Below are 21,840 nucleotides of genomic sequence, written 5' to 3'. Positions count from 1 at the left end.
AACATAAAATTTGAAGTGAACACACATGACTTTTCTGGATATACCACTTTTAACAGTAAGAAATGAAACTTGTTCTTAACATGGGCTCACCCTAGAATGAAGGGGAAATAGTTTATGTGAAGATACTGAAAAGACTTGACTTCCAGAGGCATGGTACTTCCCATAAAATTTAACGGACTTTCCATACTATAGTGAGTCTACAGCTAGTCACTAAACATGTGATCATCCATCATACCAAAAAAGGGAAGTCCAGTATGTCAAAAGATATTAAATGCAAGTAAGAAGCTCCCAGTCACACCATCATTTAGGTCTGTAAATTTACAAATTCAAAACACTGGTCCAAAGAGATGCTGCGAGTGCCTCAGGGACCTATTAGCCTGCAAAAGATTACCAAGATCTGCCACAAAACTATTTTATTTTTTTGCTTCAATCTTCAATATTCAGGCATTTCTTCTCTTAATCTTGTTCTGTTGTTTAAGACTTCTTGGTCTAGATATCAGGCTTCCAAATTTTTTTAAAGAATACTTAGTGTCAGATTTATACTTTACTGGCCTGTAGTAAAAGAAGTTGTTGGTCTGTTAAGCTCTGCATCAACATGCATACAGCAAATACTAGCTCTGTTCCAAGAAACTCTAGGGTTGAGCTGTCTTTTAATCCCTTTCTGCTTGTTAGCAATGTTCTGATAACAAGAACCCTTATTTTCAAGCCTGCATTTTAGTCATGGGCAGTTTATCCTAACCTGATGTCATATTAATGTTATCCTTCAGTTTAACTGACACGTTTAGAGAAGGGCTATAGCTATGCTCTCTCTCGGTAGCCTCTAGCTATTCCCTGCTACATTTGCCTATCCCCTAACAACCAAATTACTTCATGTCATTACTACATTTATTTTAGCCATCTATCTGCAGATCAGTCTTCTTCTGTGTAGCCAGGCCACAATGGTTTGCAAGTTTACTTTTAAACTTATGGCTGAAGCCAATTATTCTTACCAGGCGAGATAAAAAACTCACTCTTTGAAGACTTTCATGGGAAGCTGTGAAGGCACACATCTGTTCCTGTAAGTAGCGCTTCCTGGGGATTCCTTTCAGTAAGGTGGAAGCAGGAAGGTGACCCTGGATTAAGTCATCAATACTGCTCCTGTCCACTACAACTGTGTTACTTCTAATAATCAGCCTAAATGAGCTTTTTTTTTTTCATTTATACCAATTTATCTCATGAAGGGATTTTTGGCTTAATAGAAAAGTCTTGCCACTCACTGCACCCCCCATCCTAAGTTAGGTGACATACAATACCAGTAATAAATAACTTTGTAATTTAAAATTTGCATACCAGTATTTTCCTATTGGTTTTTTTTTTTTTTGCATTTACATTGTGTAATTTTACAGCCAGATTCAGAATAATTGGTCTAATATTTTTAATCTTGTGACTAAAATGCATTCTAGTGGCTATACAAGAGAACAAATTAATTTGTAGCTTGTGCTACAAATACTAAACTACAGTAGAAAAACACAAAACGTAAAAGCAAAACAATCTTAATACTGCGCATGTTGCTAGTGCTGTTAGGAATAAACATCAAATGGCTCAGAAGATTTTAAGTATGTGAACACAATACATTTGGGATACAGAACAAAAACCAAGAGACATCACAACTGGCCAATTCATCTGCAGTTGCTAATTTCGGAGAGCATCTCCTGTGCAGATTCCCTAGTTACTGTATTTCAGTATGTTTCTAACGTAAACTGAAGCCTGGTGCTGAATTTCATTTTGCTGTATAACAGACTCCAGTACATTGTTTATTACTGTATCTGGCCTAATGCAGCTAAATCCTAGTCTGTATCTACACTTCATTTCTTAAAAGCAGACACTATTGAGGTTGGAAAAGACGGTCAGCGACGATGTGATTTTACCGCCCCCCTGCCAGCATGGGCTTGCGCTGCAGCCTCTCTCCTCTAGTTGTCTGGACTCCATTTTAAACGATACCTACGGGCATGTAAGTTCCAAACGTCTACTGAAAACCAAATAAAACAGCAACTAAAATAGTTAGATATGTACGAAACGACCTGCAGTGGGTATTTTTGGGGGATCCTTTCTCTCCTGCACACACACACACAGCCATCCAGCGTCCCCAGTCCTCTGCTGGGTTTTCTCGCACGCCGTCGTTGACCAAGCGGCTGATACCCACAAACCCGAGCAAGGCTCCGGCTAGGCCCGCAGCCTCTATCTCGCTTCTGTGGGGCCAGGCCGAGCAGCCTGGGCTGCGTCGTGGCTCCCAAGCAGGCGAAGCCGAAGCCTACCGTGAGGCGTGTGAAGCCAGGCCCCACCGTTGTGACAGGCGAGGTGCTAGCGCAGCTCCAGCCGCTTACAGCAACCAGTACCTCTTCAGGTAAGGGCGGAGGAGTCCCCGACCTCCCGGAGACCGAGCCTGGACCCCGGACGGATCCCCAGCCAGGCAGATGGAAGGACCTGAGAACGGAAGCCCCAAACGCAAGGAGCGATACGCGCCAACAGCACCCCCTACTGAGCACACTGCTCCCCAACGGGCCGGATGTCCGGCTCCCCGTGCCCCGATTGGACGAACCCCCAGCAAAGGGGCAGGGCTGCCTCACCGTGGCCGGGGCGGTGGGCTTTGTTGCTTGCCGGCGCCCCCTGCTGGAGACGGGCTGCTCCTGCCCCCAGCATGGAGGGGGGCAGCGTGGCGGCCCCGGCCACAGCCCCAGTCCTGGGCGAGGAGGCAGAGGGCTGCGCGGGTCTGTGGGAGCTGCCGGTGGAGCGCTGCGAGCGGCGGCCGGAGTGCGGGCGCTGCAGGTAACGCGGGGAGATGGGCCGCAGGGCTGCCGGGCCCGACAGCTCTCGCTCCGCCCCGGTGTGCTGGAGGCTGCGCTGAGGGCCCGGGGCGGTGCGTCGTGACGGTGGCGGGGCGGGGGGCGAACGGGGCTTGTTACTTAGCAACTGGCCAGGCAGGGGCAGGCGGCTTGGCTGGGATGAAGTGGTCCTCGTAGGCTGAGGTAGAGGTTTGAGTTTAGCCTGCATCTTGCTTGCCTGTGTGTAAGGCAGGCTGTGCCAGTCTGTGCCGTACATATGTCGACGTATACACACACATCGGGATATGCTCCCGTACTTGGGCTGCGGAGTTGGTGGTTGGTCAGAGTTTCGGGCCCTCTTTCCTTCAGGAAGCCTCCGTCCCTGCTGCTGGGCGGGGAAACCGCTTCGGCCGGGCTCTGCCGCGAAGGTGTTGGGCGTCAGGAGAGTGGGGAAGGCTTGTGGGGGGCTTACAGAGGCTGGCAGTGAGCTGTGAAGTGTGTGAGATTTTTTATTTTGTTCTGGGTTTTGTGGTTTTGTTTTCTGAAGTCTGTGCTTGTCACCAGGCATGTGGATGTGACTCCAGGCCTCCCTTTTCCAAGCACAGCCTGCCTCTGTCACTCCTGCAGGTGGAAAATGTGACCTCGTGTCTGTGGGAGTGAGGTGGGGAGAGTGCGGTGATAGCGACTTTTGATCATACAGGAATATCTTATAACCTTATTCTATGCTCTATCCTGAATGATAAAACCTGATTGTATGCCTCATTCCTGCCAGTGTTCAAGGCCAGGCTGGGCTTTGAGCAACCTGGTCTAGTGAAAGGTGCCTTTATCAATGGCAGGGCGCTGAAACTAGGCGATCTTTAAGGCTCTTTCCAACCCAAACCATTCTGTGATTCTATGATATGCCTGCATATCTATGTCCTTTTAATGGAGTGAGTTGGTAGTAAGTCAGTTGTTCCTAAACTGAAAAGTTTGTACAAAACCAACCAAAGATAATATTCCAGTATCTATATTGAATTTATCAATTTCTGTTGATTGTTAAGTAAAAGGCATGTAATTTTACTAATAGTGTAGTTGTGGTCTCCATAAAGGGTCAGAGTTCAGGGGCTTATGTTTGGTGAGATCATCAAACTCCACATGTATTGTGGAAGTCATAATGTCTGTGAATGTTACCTGTTAAAAACAGATAGTTGCGGGCAGTAGTTAATACTCAAAGATGAAAACCAATGCAGATGCATGACACCTCCCTTCACTGCTCTCTTTTTCTCCAGTAAGTCTTTAGCTCAGGGGACTTCTTGAGCCAGGTGTCGTTTTATTTACTATTTACTTTTATTTACTATTTACTATTTTATTTACTATATTTATTTATTAGCAGATTTTTCTTTTTCCTACTGGCAATTTGGCCAGGCCCCCTTGAACCTATATAAAGTTTTCATATTTTGAACAAATGGCTGGCAAGATGGCACCTCAAGCTTGCAAACCCTGGGTAGGAAGCACTACCTTTTATTTTACTTTGGTGTCGTGGTTTAAGCTCAGCTGGTAGCTCAGCACCACACAGCTGCTTGCTCACTTCTCTCTTCCCCCTGCTGCCAGTGGACTGGGGAGGAGCATTGACAGAATAAACCCCACAGGTTGAGATAAAAACAGTTAATTCAAGTGCAATATAGTGATAATAGTAAGAATATCATCAGTAATGATAATAATAGGAAACAACAAAACAAGGAATGAAAGCTCAGAAAACCAATACCAAGCCCGACCTGAGCAGTGTTGAGTCCCTTCTGGGTTACTCCCCTCTGTTTATGTACTAGGCATAATGTCCTGGGGTATGGAATACCCCTTTGGCTAGTTTGGGTCAGGAGTCGTATCTGTGCTCCCTCCTGGCTTCTTCATGTCCCTGGCAGAGCATAAGAGACTGAAAAGCCTTTGATCAGGGTAAGTGCTTCTCAGCAACAACTAAAACATCAGTGTGTTATCAGCACTGTTCTTAGACTAAAGCCAAACACAGCCCTGTGCCAGCTACTAGGAAGAAAAATAGCTGTTACAGCTGAAACCAGGACATTTAATTATGGCTTCCACCTTCCTCTTTCGCATGTAGTATTCAAGTGAGCAAGCCTTGGCTAGTGTGTTTCTACTTATTCTCATAAGGACCCTTCCTAATGCCAAGGCTGTTTACTTTCTTAGTAATCTTTTGGTAAGGAATTTTCTTAAGTCTTTTTGGAAAACCCAAGTGGATTTCTGACAGCTAAAGCACCTTCACTTGCATGTTTGTTGAATCTTTCAGAGATCGTAAATAGTATTGAAAAAGCAGGGTTTCCTCTTGCAAAAGCCATGCCAATTCTTCTTGCGTAATTATATATTTTGTAAGTGTTCACTAACCATATTTTAATCGTAGTTTCTGTTTACATTAACAGTTTTGTTCCAGATTTTGATTTTTAAGACTTGTTTCACATTTGCCATTTGTAGTCCTGAACTACAAAGTTCCTGAAGAAAAGGAACTGCTGAATGAGAGATAATCCACAGTTGTTCCTTATTCGGCTATTTAACCTTGAGTTCTTTTAAAATGCCCATAGGTTATTGCTGATTACTGTTGCTTGTTTTGTCAGTGTGTTTTGTAACCTTTGCTCTAAAATCTTCAATTCTAGACAGATTCTCTGAGGAGTTACTTTCAAAAATTATTTCCAGATTAAGAAATCTGGAAATTTTTTCTTTCATATTAAAACACAGTGAAAAGTATTTACTCAGCTTCTCATCACCATGTAGTATTGAAACACCAGCTTCCTAAATGAGTTACATGTGCTGTGAAGAGCACAGGTTCAATGAGCTCAGACATGGGAATAAATGTAGGGACAGAGAAACGAAGGAGGATAAAGAAGCCACAGACCCTCTTGCTTTTTAATAAACAAGGAAAGTGGCTTTTTGGTTGTTTTGTTTTTAACATTTTGATGGAGATTTTGATCAGGGATGGACTATTCATTAGGGGCTGTACTGACAGGAGAAGGGGTAATGGGTTCAAACTTAAACAAGGGAAGTTTAGATTGGATATAAGGAAGAAACTCTTTACTGTTAGGGTGGTGAGGTGCTGGAATGGGTTGCCCAGGGAGGTTGTGAATGCTCCATCCCTGGCGGTGTTCAAGGCCAGGCTGGACAGAGCCTTGTGTGGCATGGCTTAGTGGGAGGTTTCTCTGCCCATGGCAGGGGGGTTGGAACTAGATGATCTTAAGGTCCTTTCCAACCCTAACTATTCTTTGATTCTATGATTCTATGATTATGATGCAAGACTGAATTGTGCACTTGGTCTGTTTCTGTGGGGTATCCTCTCTAACGTCTTCCTCAGGAATATAACTAAATTATGCTTGTCATTAAGCACAGCATTCTGTGGCATGACTTGAAATAAAAATGAGTAAGTCAGTGGGACTTAGGGGACCCCATGGGCAGGAATATTATGAAACTTGATTATTACTCTGAACATTATTGTAATGGTGATGGTTTGGGGCAGGTATCTTTAACTTAATCCTTTGGTTTTCTAAATTATGGAATAGGTTTTTGTAGTAAGGCACCTCAGTGCATGTGGAATCAATGTTTATAATGGTGATGGCCTGAATGCAGTACAAAAGCACAGAAAAATGCATACTTTTTAGCATCATATGACACCAAGCTATGTGGTTCTGTTGATACGCTTGAGGGAAGGAATGCCATTCAGAAGGACATTGACACACCTGTGAGGTGGGCTGATGCCAACCTCATGAAGTTTAACCATGACAAGTGCAAGGTACTACACCTGGGTGGGAGCAATCCCAGGCACAGCTACAGGTTGGGCAAAAAGGAAATTCAGTGCAGCCCTGTGGAGAAGGACTTGGCAGTGTTGGTTAATGAGAAAATGAACATGAGCCAGCTTCAGTGTGCACTCACAGCCCAGAAAGCCAACCTTATCCTGGGCTGCATCAAGAGGAGCGTGACCAGCAGGTCGAAGGAGGTGATCCTGCCCCTCTACTCTGCTCTCGTGAGACCTCACTTGGAGCATTGTGTGCAGTTCTGGTGTCCTCAACATAAAAAGGACATGGAACTGTTGGAACAAGTCCAGAGGAGGGCCACGAAGATGATCAGGGGACTGGAGCACCTACCATATGAAGACAGGCTGAGAAAGTTGGGGCTGTTCAGCCTGGAGAAGAGAAGGCTGCGTGGAGACCTCATAGCAGCCTTCCAGTATCTGAAGGGGGCCTACAGGGATGCTGGAGAGGGACTGTTCATTAGGGACTGTAGTGATAGGACAAGGGGTAATGGGTTGAAACTTAAACAGCAGAGGTTTAGACTGGATCTAAGGAAGAAATTCTTTACTGTTAGGGTGGTGAGGCACTGGAATGGGTTGCCCAGGGAGGTAGTGAATGCTCCATCCCTGGCAGTGTTCAAGACCAAGTTGGATGAAGCCTTGGGTGATATGGTTTAGTGTGGGGTGTCCCTGCCCATGACAGGGGGGTTGGAACTAGACGATCTTTCCAATCCTAACTATTTTATAATTCTGTTCTATGATTCTTTGGTTCTGTGATCATATATGGTGATTCCTCATAAGGACCAACTTCACGTTTTGGTGCTTTTTTTTTTTTTTTTTAAACAAGGCAGGGCAGCTGAATTACAGCATTCTGACAAGTACTTAATCAGTCAAGATGTAGAACGGAAATATAGCAGCAAGGTAGGTAAGTTTATGTTGGATAATGTGAATGACTTGAGTGTCCTGAAGGAACAGAATGTTTCTGAGTATTATCTAAGACTTTCTTTTGCCTATGGTGGTCATGGAGAAAATGCTACCATTTGCAATAGCTTATGGTGAAGTTTTTGAATGAAACAATGTAATTACAGTTTTACATTTTTAAGGTTTGTGTGTGTGCATGTGTGTGTTTGTATGGTTTAGTTTAAAGAGAAAGATTGTGGAAAACGATCCTTGTCATAGTTGGTGTTTGAGATGGCAAATGGCTGATGCGAATGAAGTATATGCAGTTGACTTTATGCTGTTTTATTCTTGAGACTACATTTTAACACATATTCTGCTTGTCTGCCAAAACCAAAAGTTCAGTGATTATAAGCTTTGAGTCACCAATGGTTGTTTGATCACTTATTAAGTCTTTCTCAGCTGACTTTGATTATGAACTTGCTTTCAGAAGTTAAAACACCACCCAAACATTTAAATTGGAGAGTAACATCAATACAGTTTCCAAGATGATGTTAGCATGGAAAATATAATAGGCAGGCCTCACAACTGAAACTATGTAAGACAACAATTTGATTTTGTAGTGTGGCACTCTGAAAGAAATGCAATATTTTTAAATTGTGTCCTTGTCTGAGAGTTCACTGTTTTCTGGATACTTGGTGTGTTGTTAGGGTAGAAGCTTTTTGGTACCACAGAAGCAATAAATGCACAGTGACTTGTAGGCACAGATCTTAACTGTGCATGTGCAGAGTTTTACTATAGTAGAAGAATTTCTGAGGAGTGTTTAAGAAGGAATAATTTTAATCCCTTAATACAATGCCTCCATTGCCTGTATTTAAAACATTACAGATATTAAATCTGAGTACTGTCTGAGTGCTCTTGATAACACTGATAGATTGATAGTGACATGGTGGCATAGTGCTGCTTCATATTTTGAGGAGAAACACAGTGTTTCTACACAAATAAGACCCATATTTGTTAATAATACTGTTAAGTCATATAAAGTCTGAGTCTGAAGAAGCAGTGTGGACTGTCTTCAATGCGGTAAGTATATGTAGTTGCTTTATAGCACATTGATATGGTATTTAATTATAAATGCAAATTTTAAAGGTTACTTCACTATCAAAGTGAAATAAACATTTATGGGGGGATGTTAGGAGGCAGAGACACTGTCAGAAGCCTTCCTAAAGTTGAGGTAAACAACATGCACTACTTTTCCCTCATCCACCAAGCTAGTGGCCTGTAGAAGGCCATCAAGCTGATCAAGCATGATTTCCCTTTTGTAGATCCATACAACTATTCCAGATCACCTTCTTATCCCTCATGTGTTTGGAAATAGTTTTCATGAGTATTTTATCAGCTACCTTACCAGGGATTGAGGTGAAGTTGCCTGACATTCAGTTCCTGGATCTTGCTCTTCAGACAGGAGTAACATTTGCTTTCTTTTAGTCTTCAGCAACCTCTCTCACTATGCAAAGATAATAAAAATTGGCCTCACAAAGGCATCACCCAGCAGATACCAGGATGGGTAAAGCTGTCCATGAGGACCAAGGCCAGTATAGGCTTAAAAGCCTTCCCCATTAGATTGTTCTGCAGGTACCTCCTTCTTCACATGCCTGTCCTCACTTCATCTCTGTTTTTTTGGTTACTATATCCTTTTTGTTTCCATCACGGTGAGGCTTGCCTACACAATTTCCTTGTTTGTTGAGGAATCACTACCTTCCCTATAATTTGTACTTTAAAATTCTCCTTAACAATACTTTAGCCAGCCTGTTTGCGAAGTTAGTTTTACCCCATTTGGGAAATGCATCCCATTTCTTTCAAGTAGCTTTTCAAGTCTCTGAGGGTCAACTCAGAGAGGATCCCTTGGTTGTAAAAACCAAAACCTGCAGCTGACACCAGCTGTGCAACCAGTTGTTAACCTACATCAGGTCCTTCTGAGACCCTTGCCCTCACCAGCAGGATTGAGAACATGACCTGTTTCCCAGACTGCCACCCCCAGAGCTCTGTAGTCATACTTGATACTTCTCAGGTAACCCCAACAGAATCCTTACTGCCTGCATGGAAGAGCAGCAGAGGGTAATAGTGAGAGGGCTAGATGTACCTTAGTAGCTTTTCCACAATAACACAAATATGAACCCCAACATGCAGCAAACTTCTCTAAAAGACATCATGGATATCTTCATCCCCTGCAGTGGGGAGTCTTTTACCACTATCACTTCCTGCTTCCTTCTATTGGTCCTGAATGGGTCATGCCAAGCCATCAGAGATACTCCATGTGACAAGTGGGACAGCACTTCGAACTTCTCTTCAGATATGAAGACAGTGAACATACTGTGTAACTGCAAGTCATTGGTTACTTGCAAGGGGCAGGATCCTGCCTCCTGCTTTGAGTGCTCACCACCTTCCAGCCTTCATTATAATAGGGGTTTTGACTGATCAACTTCATTGGCATAGGTTGTTTGTGCCCCTTTGCTGCAGCTTGAATGTTTGGGGTCTCAGAAGAGATCCAGCTTATCTCTTACGCTTTTTGATGCTGTACAGGGTGACCCCCTCCCACAGCTCTATCACAGTGTAGCAAAGGTAGTGGACCACTACACGGCTCCTGCAGGCCAGAAGACTAAATGCCCCAGTGATAGACCCTGAGCACTTCCTGCAGCCTGGGACTTGCATAGGTGGACTCCTTCTAAAGCTCCATGTGGGTCTTGGAGTCTAATAGCAAAGGGATGGTTACTTCAGTGGTGGCTAAGAACTGGACCCTGTGGCCACCATTAGTGAGAGCAATGTTCTAATTCACTGTAGATTAATTACCATAGAATATCTTAAGTTGGAAGGGACCCATGAGGATCACTTAGTCCAACTCCCTGCTCCTCTCAGGACTACCTAAAACTAAACTATATGGCCAAGAACATCTTCCAGACACTCCTTGAACTGTCACAGGCTTGGTGCCATGATCACTTCCCTAGGAAGCCTGTTTCAGTGACCAAGCCCCCTCTCAGTGAAGAAGCTTTTTCTGATATCCAATCTGAACTTCCCCTGATGCAGCTCATTCCATTTCCTATCACTGGTCACCAGAGAGAGGAGATCAGTACCCGCCCCCTCCCCCCCCATGCCACCTGTGAGAAAGTTGCAGACTGCCGTGAAGTTACCTCTCAGCCTTCTCTTCTCCAAGCTGAACAAATAAATTGGCTGTTCTGCTGCGTGAGTTTTCTGCTGGACAGGCTTTTAGCAGCTTTCTACCTGCTGTGGGTGTATCTTGGGAGATACAGAAAATAATAATGTAACCACTGATAATGAGTTTATACTAATACTGTCATTCCTGGCCATTTGACACAAAGTTGTCGGAAAGAAGTAGTGGACAGAAGGAGAGAGGAGTTGGTCTTGGTGAAGTAATAAGATGGTAATGAGACATTGGCAAATTGGAGATGAGCCAGAAGAGCACAAGTAGCTGGTCAAGAAATTTAATTCTGAGATGGTGTGAAAGCTTCAAAAAAGAACTGGAAAGTTCTTAGTTGCAGTCAAGGTTGCGTTAGAAGATGCCACATATTGTAGTTTACATGACAATATCTCAAGACTCTCTGCATCATCAGCATTTGCAATTTGCTGGTTGGTAGTATTCAGTATTTTGCAGATATGTCTAACAGAGCATGTATGAAGAGTGATTATGTTGAAGAAATCAAATCTTAGGTCTGCCACTGGATTTGTGTGGAAGGGCTTTGTCAGCTGCAAACCCACAAAGCCTCAAAGCCAGTTTGAGGCTGGGAAAGAAGGGAGTGCCTAGCAGGGAAACACTGGGGAGAGGACTTAATTTTTTTAGGAGAGTTGTGTTCAGCTGTTGCTGTTAATAGCAAAGTGGCTAAATTGTTCTGTGTTGTACTATAGCTGAAGGAATCAGAAATGGTATCTCAATGGATTTTTGCCTGTGGAACTGAATTTTATGTCTTATAACTTTTAAAATTTATTTATTTTCCAAAAACTTGGTTCATTTGCAATTCTGTCAGAACTCTTGTGTTGGCACAGTAATGGCATGCCTAGGTTTTTCAGATGCAGGTGCAGAATTCCCTGAACTGGTGAATTGATGAGATTTCTATAAGCTAGTTTCAACACACATGAACGTGATAAAATAGTTACAGGCCTTGTCACCTGTAAGTTTTATTTCTTTTAAAAAATAAATGGAAGTATTGACAAAGTTGTCTCATCTCCTTATTGTGAATGTAAAATAAGTGTTAATTCCTGATATTTAGTGCTTTTTATATAAATTATTTCAAATATCTATGTAATTTGTTACAGAAGGATAGAGATGTAAATGTATTTCAGTCCATAAACACAGGAATACAGACAACTGAGAAGGTAAGAGAGACCTTGGTGTTAATCAGATATCTGACCGTCCTGTGGGACATTGTCAACTGCTAAACTAAAATCTATGGTTTCTATTGCTTAGAATTATAAATATTAAGCTAAGCACTTGTCAGTGGGTTTCAGTTTATTTTTGCTCTGCGTTTAGTGGTTGCTATATCTGGAGTAGTTTCTCATGCTGTTGTTTCCTTGGCCTTTGTTGGCAGTAATGAGTGGTGCTGGAACTGTTGATGTATTAAAATTGTTAGTGACTTGAATGTTACTTTTTTCTGCTGGGCTAATTTTCAAAAGTATTTGTTCATTTTCTGTTATATTATGATCAGATTAATGAGTAGTGACCTTTTTAGGCCACTTATTTTGTGCTTGGTTGACCTGGTTAGCATTCGTTTTGATCTGCTGGCATTAAAATGAAAAAAAAAAAAAGGGTGTTTGTATGTGTATGTCAGGCTGGCTACTTAACTGTGGACAACTATGGGCTAATAGGAGCATGACCAGAGAGAAGTGAGATAATCTTTTTAATTAAAGCAGCTCTAGTATCTTTGATCTGCTTGTTTTCTCTAATCACATGAACTGGGACTTTGCATTGGGGGTAGTAGTGTATTGTAAGACAAGGCAAAAGATGTTTCTACATTGTTCAAGCCTTCCCAACTTAATCATAAGGAATACTAAAAATACCAATGTGATTCCTTTAGAAGAATTGCTGTGGATTTTTATAAACAAAACACAAAGCAAAACCCTAAAAAAAAGAGAAAAAGATAAAAAAAATTATATTTTGTGCTGTGCAAAAATAGGTGAGAACTGAAGACTGTTGTCCATATACCCAAAGAAGCACAGCCAATTCCATGATTTTTCTTACAATTTCTGAAGCTTGCATCTGAGGTTGGCATAAGCGAATTTCACCTGGAATGTGGTGCTATGGAACAGGATAGTATTTGCTTTTGAGGAAAGACAGCCCTGACATATCCCAGAGTTATTTTTGACAGAAGTACTATAGAGTTTGCCGGAGCATCCTGTGACTGATATGTTCTTATGTCACTCAGATTCTTCTTTAGTTACCTCATCTTCTCTCCTTCTTTTCTTTTGTTTTCCACACAGCCTAATTTTTATGAAACCAAGCTTTCCACTCTTGTCCACTTCCTATCAGATGCACCACTCAAACCTCTTTCCCGTACAAAATCTGTGTGCTTAGAATTTCTTTGTGGTTTCTGTTTGTTTGGTTTTTTAAAATAATTTTCCTAAAAAAGAATTATCAGAGTAAGCTGACTTCTTCCATCCCTAGTTTTCTGGCTGACTTTCATTTATGATTTTTTTTTTTGCTGTTTTTTCTTTTTTGTCTTCCCTTTAAGTTGTGGAAGCTGGTTGCTGAAGTCTTCTCTCCTCCTTTTAGTGACTGTATTTCATTCCACCATCTGATCTCCCATCCAGATTTATCCCTTGCAATGCACATGTGTGTCACTTTCTTATATAAGTCAAATCTGTCTTCTTAGTACTGGATTCAATTTTCTCTTGGCTATTTTATAGCTTTATGAAGATCATACTTTTGCTCTACAAAGTCTGCTGAAATGCTTTTTTGTCAGTCTGTAATGCTTTCTTCTGCTTGGAACAAATAACCCCACTTCAAGCTCCTGGATGTATCAGTCTAGTAGTTAGTTGCCTGGAAGCATAGCTGTCCTTTGGCTTCTAGGACATAGTCCTCAGCATTTTTTTTTTTTTTCTACACACCATTTCTGAGTTACATCAATGATGCCTATCATTTTTGGTAAGAGTTTTGTTTTAAATTCTTGTCTCAGTTCCTAAAGCTATTAAACATCTATGTCAAATATTAAGACCTACAAACTGTTGGTTAACAGGTGTTTCTTGTTTAATCTCAAGTTTATCTTCTTTTGAATCTCCAAGATGTATCAGCTTAGTTGTGTAAAGGAGAATATGGCCTTGGTATGCTTAATTTTTGTCTTGCTGGGCACTGTGTAAAGAAAACGTACAAAATGAGTCCTGGAGGCCTGGCACAACAGTAATAGATGATACATGGTTTATGTTGTAAAGTTAACTGGAATTTTTCTTACCTAATGAGTTTCTAAATAGATATTGTGGCTGATCTTTGTACATGTTCTTCTTAATTGTTTTTATATTAATGAGTTTTCTGAGTTGTTTTGTTTTGTTTGTTTTTCCCCTTTTTAAGTGTTCAATCAACTGTTACCCAAAAAAGCTAGAGATCATAAATAAAATTGAGAGTGCATGCTCATTAGGTTTTGGAAGGAACGTCTTAAAACACATGTGAGTGTTGTGTTTCTTTCTTGGGTTTTCATTTATTTATTTATTTATTTATTATTAATTGATAATATCTGCTTATACAGCCTCACAGTGTTTATTACAAATTATTTTAATTTTCTTATGGTGCCACAGAGTAGGCGTTTTCCCTATACTTTTGTTTAGTACCACCACTTCTATTTATTTCAAAAGTCTAGTTAAATGAAACTGAAAATAGATGAATCATGCACTAGGGAGTCAATAAATGGAGGAAATTGGAAGGAATGTAAAATGTTCAGGAATTATGTATTTTGATGCTCACATCAGATAGTGAAAAGAAAATGCTCCTTACTTTAAATAAATCACCTACAGTTTGTGGGTTTATTAAGGAAGCCAATTTGGAGAAATCCGTTGCCAGAAAAGCTAACCAGAGATAAGGTCAGACTGTTATGAGGAGATAGTGACTGTGTCTAGTTTTGTTAATTCTAGTTTATATTCTTAACTGCTAGAAAACAGTAAACCAAGAGAGTTGTATTTTGTAAAGAAATATGCTTGAAAAGGGTGATTTGAAGGTTCCTATGGTTTGCTACGTGTGTGAGACAACAATAGTGTTTCAATCCAGTTTTATAATATATGGAACTTGTTTTCCAGTAGCTCTGAATTCAATATTACACTTATGGGAATAATTCCTTTAATTTTTCCTCAGTACCTATTTAGATTTGATTTAGAAACTTGATAATTTCTCTCTCTTTGTTAGAGTTTTCATCAAATGGGAGTTGTGAGCCTGTAAAATCATTAGAGTTTAAATGTGTTTTGGTATTTTTAATAGAAGGGCTTGGTAATTGTACCCTCTAATAGGGATTTTCTTAAATTCCCTATCAAATTAATATATCAAAGAGATCAGCAATTAACTCCAGATGTACTGTTTCTCCTGGAGACCTACATTGAATTCTCCATGAACGTTGAAGTTTGTTAAAAATACCCTAATGTATGAAAAAGCAGGCAGCTAATGCAGTGCATTGTTGATTTTAAATGCCTTTTAGAATATATCATCTCTAAGTAGATTAGAAACATTAAAAAATTCCACAACAAGCGTGTATAGCCCTTTCATGACTTAGGAAACTGAAGCAGAAATTCTAATGGATATGTTTGTGTTTTAAACTCAGATATTTTGAAAGGGATCCAAACACCTGAATATCTTAGAGCTTCAGTCTCTAAAATTATTTCATAATGTCTTTGACATTTGTAACAGTACAGTGGATATAATCTGTCAAACCCTATTAAGTTAGTTATCCTGTAATATCATTTGGTTATGAGCCATTGCTTTCATTTTGTATTCTGTTAATGTTTGCAAATACAGATAATGTACCTGTTTGGAGAAGGGTCAGGGAAGAAATTTAATAAAAATGCTATCAGAGGACTAATGGAGTGATGTAAAAACAAGTGGGAGTAGGGGCAGAAAGAGCAGCATGGCCATCTTCTTTGCCAGACTGGTTAATGGATCTAATAGTGTCTAACCGTAGTGACAGGGTCTGTAATAGTAGTGAATGCGTTTGTCTGAGTGGATAAGAATACTAGGGAGGCATTTGATAATGTTGCACTGTATCCTGATAATCAAGTTGAGAAGATAAAGACTAAATGAGTGGGGCTACAAAATGAACAAAGAGCTGGCTGGATTGATGAGCTCAAATGATTGACTTGAGAGAGTCTCATGAGAGAGCATTTTAGGAGAAATTTCCATCCAGGTTTATGCTGTGTGCAAAGCTGATGAATGTGTTCCTAGTGACCAGTTGGTATGGTGACCAGGTTGGTATGGTGGAAGGCATGCATGGCAAGCTGGCAGATGGCACCAATGTGAAGGGAGCAGTTGCTGTACTGCAGGATAGAGCTGCCATTCAGAGACACAAGGACAGATTGTCATGAGGAATATCACAAAATTCAGCATATGCAAAGCCCTGCACCCAGGATGCAGAAGAAGCCCTGGCAATATTACAAGCCTGTGTACTGACTGGCAAGGGAACCACTCTACAGCAAAGAACTAGGGGGCAGGGGGCTGAGTGGGGACTGGAAGCAAGCTCTGGAGCAGAAGAGGTCCAGTCTATCCTGGCTGTTTCAAAGTCTATTCTAGCTGTTCAGTCCTAGCTGTGTTTCAACTTAAATGCAGACAGGTTATTTTCTGTGAGAGTGGTTAAATGCTACAGTTGGTTGCCTGGTGAGACTGTGGAGTCAGTCTTGGAAGGGCTCAGACCAGGTTGCTCAAAGGTTTCGAAATTATTCCTGTGAAGCTGGCCTAGGTGACCTCCAGAGGTCTTTCCCAATCTCAGTTATTTCCCGAGTATGTTTTTAGCTTTGTACTGTTGTGCTCTGAACGGTCTCTCTGTGCAACAGACTTCTAGCATCCCTTTTTAATATGGAAGTATTATTGTGAGATATTTTTCTTAAGAAATGCTGCCTGCAGAGCATCTGGAGTGGTTGTTAGATTACAAATCAGTATGATTCTGGGGTTTGATGTGGTGACTAAGATACTGAGCATTTAAAAGCACTCGTGCTTAATTGGTTGTATACTTTAAAGGCAGCATCTTACAGTATCCCCAAAAAACTTTAGAGTAACTTCATGAACTTGATGCCTGGTTAAATAAATAAAATATTCGTGTTCAGTAAAAATCAACACGCCTTAATTAAATAATAACTGTTTCATAACAGGTATACTGTTTAAAAATACCCTATTTCTTTGTATTAAACCATGAAACTGGTTGACCTCTTTTAATAAGATTGATACTAGATCAAAATGAAAGGGTGTTCGACAGAAGTGACTGCTATTCAGAAAAGGGACGCTAGAGTGTAGTGTTGCACTTACAGTACTCTTGCAGTTAAGCGGTATCCGGAAGTCTGATCAGAAGATAGCTTGCATACAGCCTTTTTTCATATGGTGTTATAATGTGAAGTTACACTGAAGTTCCCTGAATGCATAAACACAACTCCATTCTTCTGCCATCTAGAGCAGAAGAAGTGAGTAGTAAACTAAAATACTTTAAGAGTCTATTAAATATTCAGGCATTTTCCTAACATTGGTTATTCAGCATATGAAGCTCTGTTAACTGTATTTTTTGCTTACAGTTAGTTGAAGATAAATAGCATAGAATGGTAGATTCTTCTTTTAACAGGACTATGTACTTTTTTAAAAGAGGTTTTGCCTGGTAGAAAGCATCCATTTTCATGTTAATGCTAAATACAGATTAGAATGAGCTTTGTATTATGTATTTATCTGTTTTACCAAAATATAGCATATCTTAATTTCATTACATATTTCTTATTTTTGTTTTGTTTATTTTTTTATCTGTGAAAGGAAGAAAGTTTAAATTCTTAGCTCTAAGTAACAGGATATGTGGCATTGTTGCATGGATACAAAAACCTAGCTCTGCTTTTAACTTCTGAGAGATGTGTGGGTACTGAGCTTGCTTTCATTAAAAATCAGTGGCTGAATTTGGTTCTGACTTCATTTGATGCAGAACTGAGCCTTTAATTTAAGTCCCCTTTCTCATCTGCTTGCTTCAAAGTACCATTCAGACTTGTTTTGCTCTTAGCAAATAAAGTGTACATGCCAATAGACTCTGTCTTTAAAATACCGTATTAAATAAGGTAAAGTTTCATAGGTAGACCTAAATTTCAAATATTAAAAGAACTCTTTGCTTTTGTGTAGATAGAAAAGTCAGCTTTATTGATACTTGGTCTGGTTCTGGAACAAGAGAATGCTGTGGGTGTAATTTTAACCTCAAAGCAAAACTGAAAAATATCATAAATATTTCACACAGAAAGTTAATGTTAGAAGTCTTTATTCTTGCAAAGATTCTTGCAAGGTTACCCTTATTGACAGGTTGTAGTTACCCTTTTTAATCAAGAAATCAACAACAAAACAACCGTGGAGGAAGCTAGGTAATTTAACTTCAGATTTGTAGACTGCATTTACATGGGTTCAGTTGAACTAATGGGTGCAGCTGAAATCTACTGTTCCTAGCTCCAGCTATCAGTCTTTATCCCTAGGCTTCTCAAGCTGCTTTTCCACTGAGTCACTGCAAAATTCACTGTGGCCTTTTATTCGCATGGGGTGCAAAAGAGCCTCTGTCAAGCCAAGATACCAACCTGAGAAGGAGAGGGGGAGAAGGGCTAGTTAGCCCGCAATTTATGAGAGCCCTCTGCGGGGAGGCTCTTCGAGCAGGTATGCGGGGGCTAGCAAGGCTACAGGACCTTAGGCTAAAGAGAGGACCATTACAGGTCAGAAGAGGTCATCTGCTGTAATGAAGTCCAGGTTCCATGTGTTAACAGGTTTTTGGTCCTGTTCTGGATTATAATGAAAGCTTGGTGCCAGCAGAGAATCAGCACTGAGCTCTGTGTGTGGTGGCTTTTATTGCTCTGAAAGAACCCTGAAGTTCTGAAAACAGGCTTAGTAGGAGGCAGAAGCAAACTGCCCTTAGGCTGTGCTAATGCACTCTAAATTATCTGTTATGTATTTTCTTGTGCATGGGGATAGAGATGTTACTAGTGCACTGGACTGATTTGACTTGCAAATACATATAAAAATGTAATAAGATTTGTGAGTAATGTGTACAGACACAGTTAAGACTTACATAATTTGTCGATAAACTAAACAGATGATGGAATACTGCTAAAAATGGTAATTGCTGGTGAGCATATTAAAGCTTGCTAAAATGCCATTCCACAATATTAAATAAAACATAACATTGAATGGAATTTTTTATTTCTAAGCTAGCTGAAATCAGAGTGGCTGAGAAGCAGGTGCAGTGGTGGTGGGTGGCTGGGTGCTGCCTGATGAGGGTCCCCAGTGCCTGCAGGGAGCAGCCCTGCTCCTGTTTTGGCTTTAAGGCCCTTGCTAACTCTCCAGGTACCTTCTATCTTATGATCATTTTTGTTTCTCTAGGCTGTTACACTCTGCTGGTCTCTGCCCTATTCCAGTCCACGCCTTAAGATAATTTTCAGCTTTTTATTTTTCATTCTAGTCAAGAAAATAAGATAATTGAAATATTTGAGGCCAAGCTAGGACAGACCTTTCTAATACATTATATTGTTACAGGTACATAAACAACAGCTCTAATTCTGGTCAAGTAACTGCACACATCTTTTCTCCTACTTCATGTATAATCCTTTAGAAATGAGAATAGGTCAGATTGTATAACTGGGGTTCATATAACTTCCTACACAAAGTTCAGATTTTTTGTCTCTTCAGTTAAAATTGAAGGAGAGACATAAATCAAGGAAGGGTTAGAAATTAAAACTTTATGAGAGTATCTTTGACAAGATTTATTTTTATGATGGAATTATTTGGTGCAGCGTTTTCAGATGTAGGCACTTCTTAACCCTCTTTTAAACAAACTGCATGTCAACTTAAACCATAGCTGGATTGAACTCTGTCACATGGAGCCAATGGCACAGTTTCTCATCCTGTAATTATTATTTCAAAGGCTAAGATAGTAACAAGCATTTTGACAAACACAGCTTTTCAGTTTGAAGCAAACATTCAAACAAACATACTTCTGTAGCATTGAAAAAAAATTATCTTCTGCCAATAATGTCCACAGACCTCATTAAGTTAAAAAGTATTAATTTTAATATGCTGCTTAAAAATATACTTCTGGTTTTACTTTATGCTGTTAACTGGAGTGTTTTCTGCATATGTTCAAATGGATGAAAAATCAAAATGCTGAGTCTGTATTAGTGGATTTCTTTTTTTAATTTTATTTTTCTTTCCTGGATTGGGGGTGGGAGAGGAGGTGGGAGTCTTCTTCTGAAAAATTCTGAGCTTTTCCACAATACCTTTTTGTTAAAGACTTTTTCTGGTTAGTCTTTTCTTGTGACAGCCTCAAAACTTCTGAAACACTTGGGGAATTATAAAGCTGGCAATGTAAAACTTCATTCTAACTTCTTAATCTTAATGTCTTGATGGCCTGCTTTTTAAATGCCATTACCACTTCACCTATTTCAACAAATTTAAAGCTCTGCTAACTGTCTGGCATCAAGCTTGTCAGAGTGCCAGCTACTTAGCCAGACTGTAGAGCCAAGATGCATGAAAATGTCAACAATTTCAGGCTCATTAGTTTTTGGCTTTCCTGGCCTTTCTGTAATGACTGCAGTGCTGCATAAGCTAAATGATATGTATTTTTTTGTTTACTTCTATTAGTTACAGTGGAAACCACAGCCAACTTTAATGTAAACAGTTGAAAGAGTGTTCTCCTATTGATTTGTTAATTTAGGTTATTTTCAAGGAAAGTTGCTTGCCAAGGTCTGTTTCCATATCAAGAGCTAAGAAAGTATACAGTGTGGATATTTTATTATTCTTTGTATCTTTTCTATAGCATTGGAAGATATTTGTTGTTTTTAGTATGTCCAGGTTAGCCATGTAAAGCTGCCATGAATATTCCAGGCAAAAAAAATCTCCTTACCTGTTTGTCTTTTATTTGTTATGTAATTGGTAAGGCAAAAAGGTTATTTGCCTTGGAAAATGGTCACATGAGAACACTGCACAACTCAGAGCCTGTAATAAAGGCAGCATGGACCTTGTCTACATTTCTGAAATATATTAATTTTTGTCTGTATACCTTCAATGTGACAATATGGGGAAGAAAACTCCTTGAGGACGTATGCATTTAACATATAGCGTTCATACAGATTCTGTACTAATTATCTAATTTTGTTGGGCAACCTGTTACCATCTATTTAAAGTCAAAGTTTAAAGGAAATGTCAAAATTAAATTAAAATACTTCTAATGTAATAGCCTGTTACTGTAGCATTAGAAACTTCTCTGTTAAAAGCCACCTCATCCTTAAGTGGTACTTCTCTAAATACAACTATGTCTTCAATAAATAATAATATCTCTTGTACTATTTTAGTGTTCAACACCATTGTGAAAAACATGGCAATGAATAGAAAGAAAGTTTGGAATGACACATAAACTCCAAAATACTTGAAAGAAAAGGTTTTTTTCTTTACTAATTTTTGATATTTTTACAGATACATGTTTTCTGGAGGGGGAAAAAAAAGTAGGTTTACTTATTTGCCTGATTTTTCGAGAAACACATGGGCTGATGTAGTTTTCAGAATGACAAGAATGTTGTCGTCAATGGAATGAAATAAATGACTGAGCTTGTCATGAAATAAATGACTGCTTCCATCCCTTACCTGTGGAGAATTGCATTTTGTCCAGTTTTAGTCTTAAATCTAGGAAGAATGACATCTTGTAATCTCTGTAAGTAAGGCTTTTCAAATGTTTTGCTGCAGTTGTTGAAATCCAGACCAGCTGAGCTTAGACTGAAAATCGTTGCTAACTGTTAGGTCTTTGGTGCTGTAAAAAAAATTAGTTGGTGATGAAAATCCCGTTTCCAGTGGCTGGGTCTCAACAATAAAAAACTCCAGGCTTAAAATCGGGACTGGCATAACAGCTTCTTAAGACTTGTGCTGAGGATAGATTTGATGCTTTTTTGAGTTACATTTTGCTACTTTTTTCCAGTAAGAGCTCAAGACATAGTTCCTGAAATGTTTTGGGTTATTCTGAAAGTAAATGTTAAAATAGGGCCACATGTAGTCTGTGTTTGTTCCAAACACTTATTTTGCTGAAGTTTATTTTCTTGTGGTTTTTTTGAGATGTGTACCTCAACCTTTTTTTTTTTTTTATTGTTCAGTAACAGTAAACCATGCACTCATGCTTAATGTGCTGATGAAGACTG

The 21,840-nt window shown here is 39.9% G+C and overlaps 1 protein-coding gene across 2 annotated transcripts in view; it reads left to right on the top strand.

Moving 5' to 3' along the window:
• The first annotated feature begins 2,583 nt into the window (after positions 1-2,583).
• The window catches only part of DTWD2 (DTW domain containing 2), a 92,168-nt gene continuing 72,911 nt past the window's right edge, over positions 2,584-21,840 (top strand). For both annotated transcript variants that reach the window (XM_031043597.2, XM_031043596.2), the window contains exon 1: positions 2,584-2,805. In XM_031043597.2, the coding sequence (XP_030899457.1) occupies positions 2,678-2,805 (128 nt within the window). In that variant the 5' untranslated portion in view covers positions 2,584-2,677. The remainder of the gene's footprint in view (positions 2,806-21,840) is intronic.

Source organism: Melopsittacus undulatus, chromosome Z (assembly GCF_012275295.1).
Source record: "Melopsittacus undulatus isolate bMelUnd1 chromosome Z, bMelUnd1.mat.Z, whole genome shotgun sequence".
Classification (NCBI taxonomy): domain Eukaryota; kingdom Metazoa; phylum Chordata; class Aves; order Psittaciformes; family Psittaculidae; genus Melopsittacus; species Melopsittacus undulatus.
The sequence above is the reverse complement of the archived record's forward strand: the minus strand, read 5'-3'. Positions and strand labels throughout refer to the sequence as shown.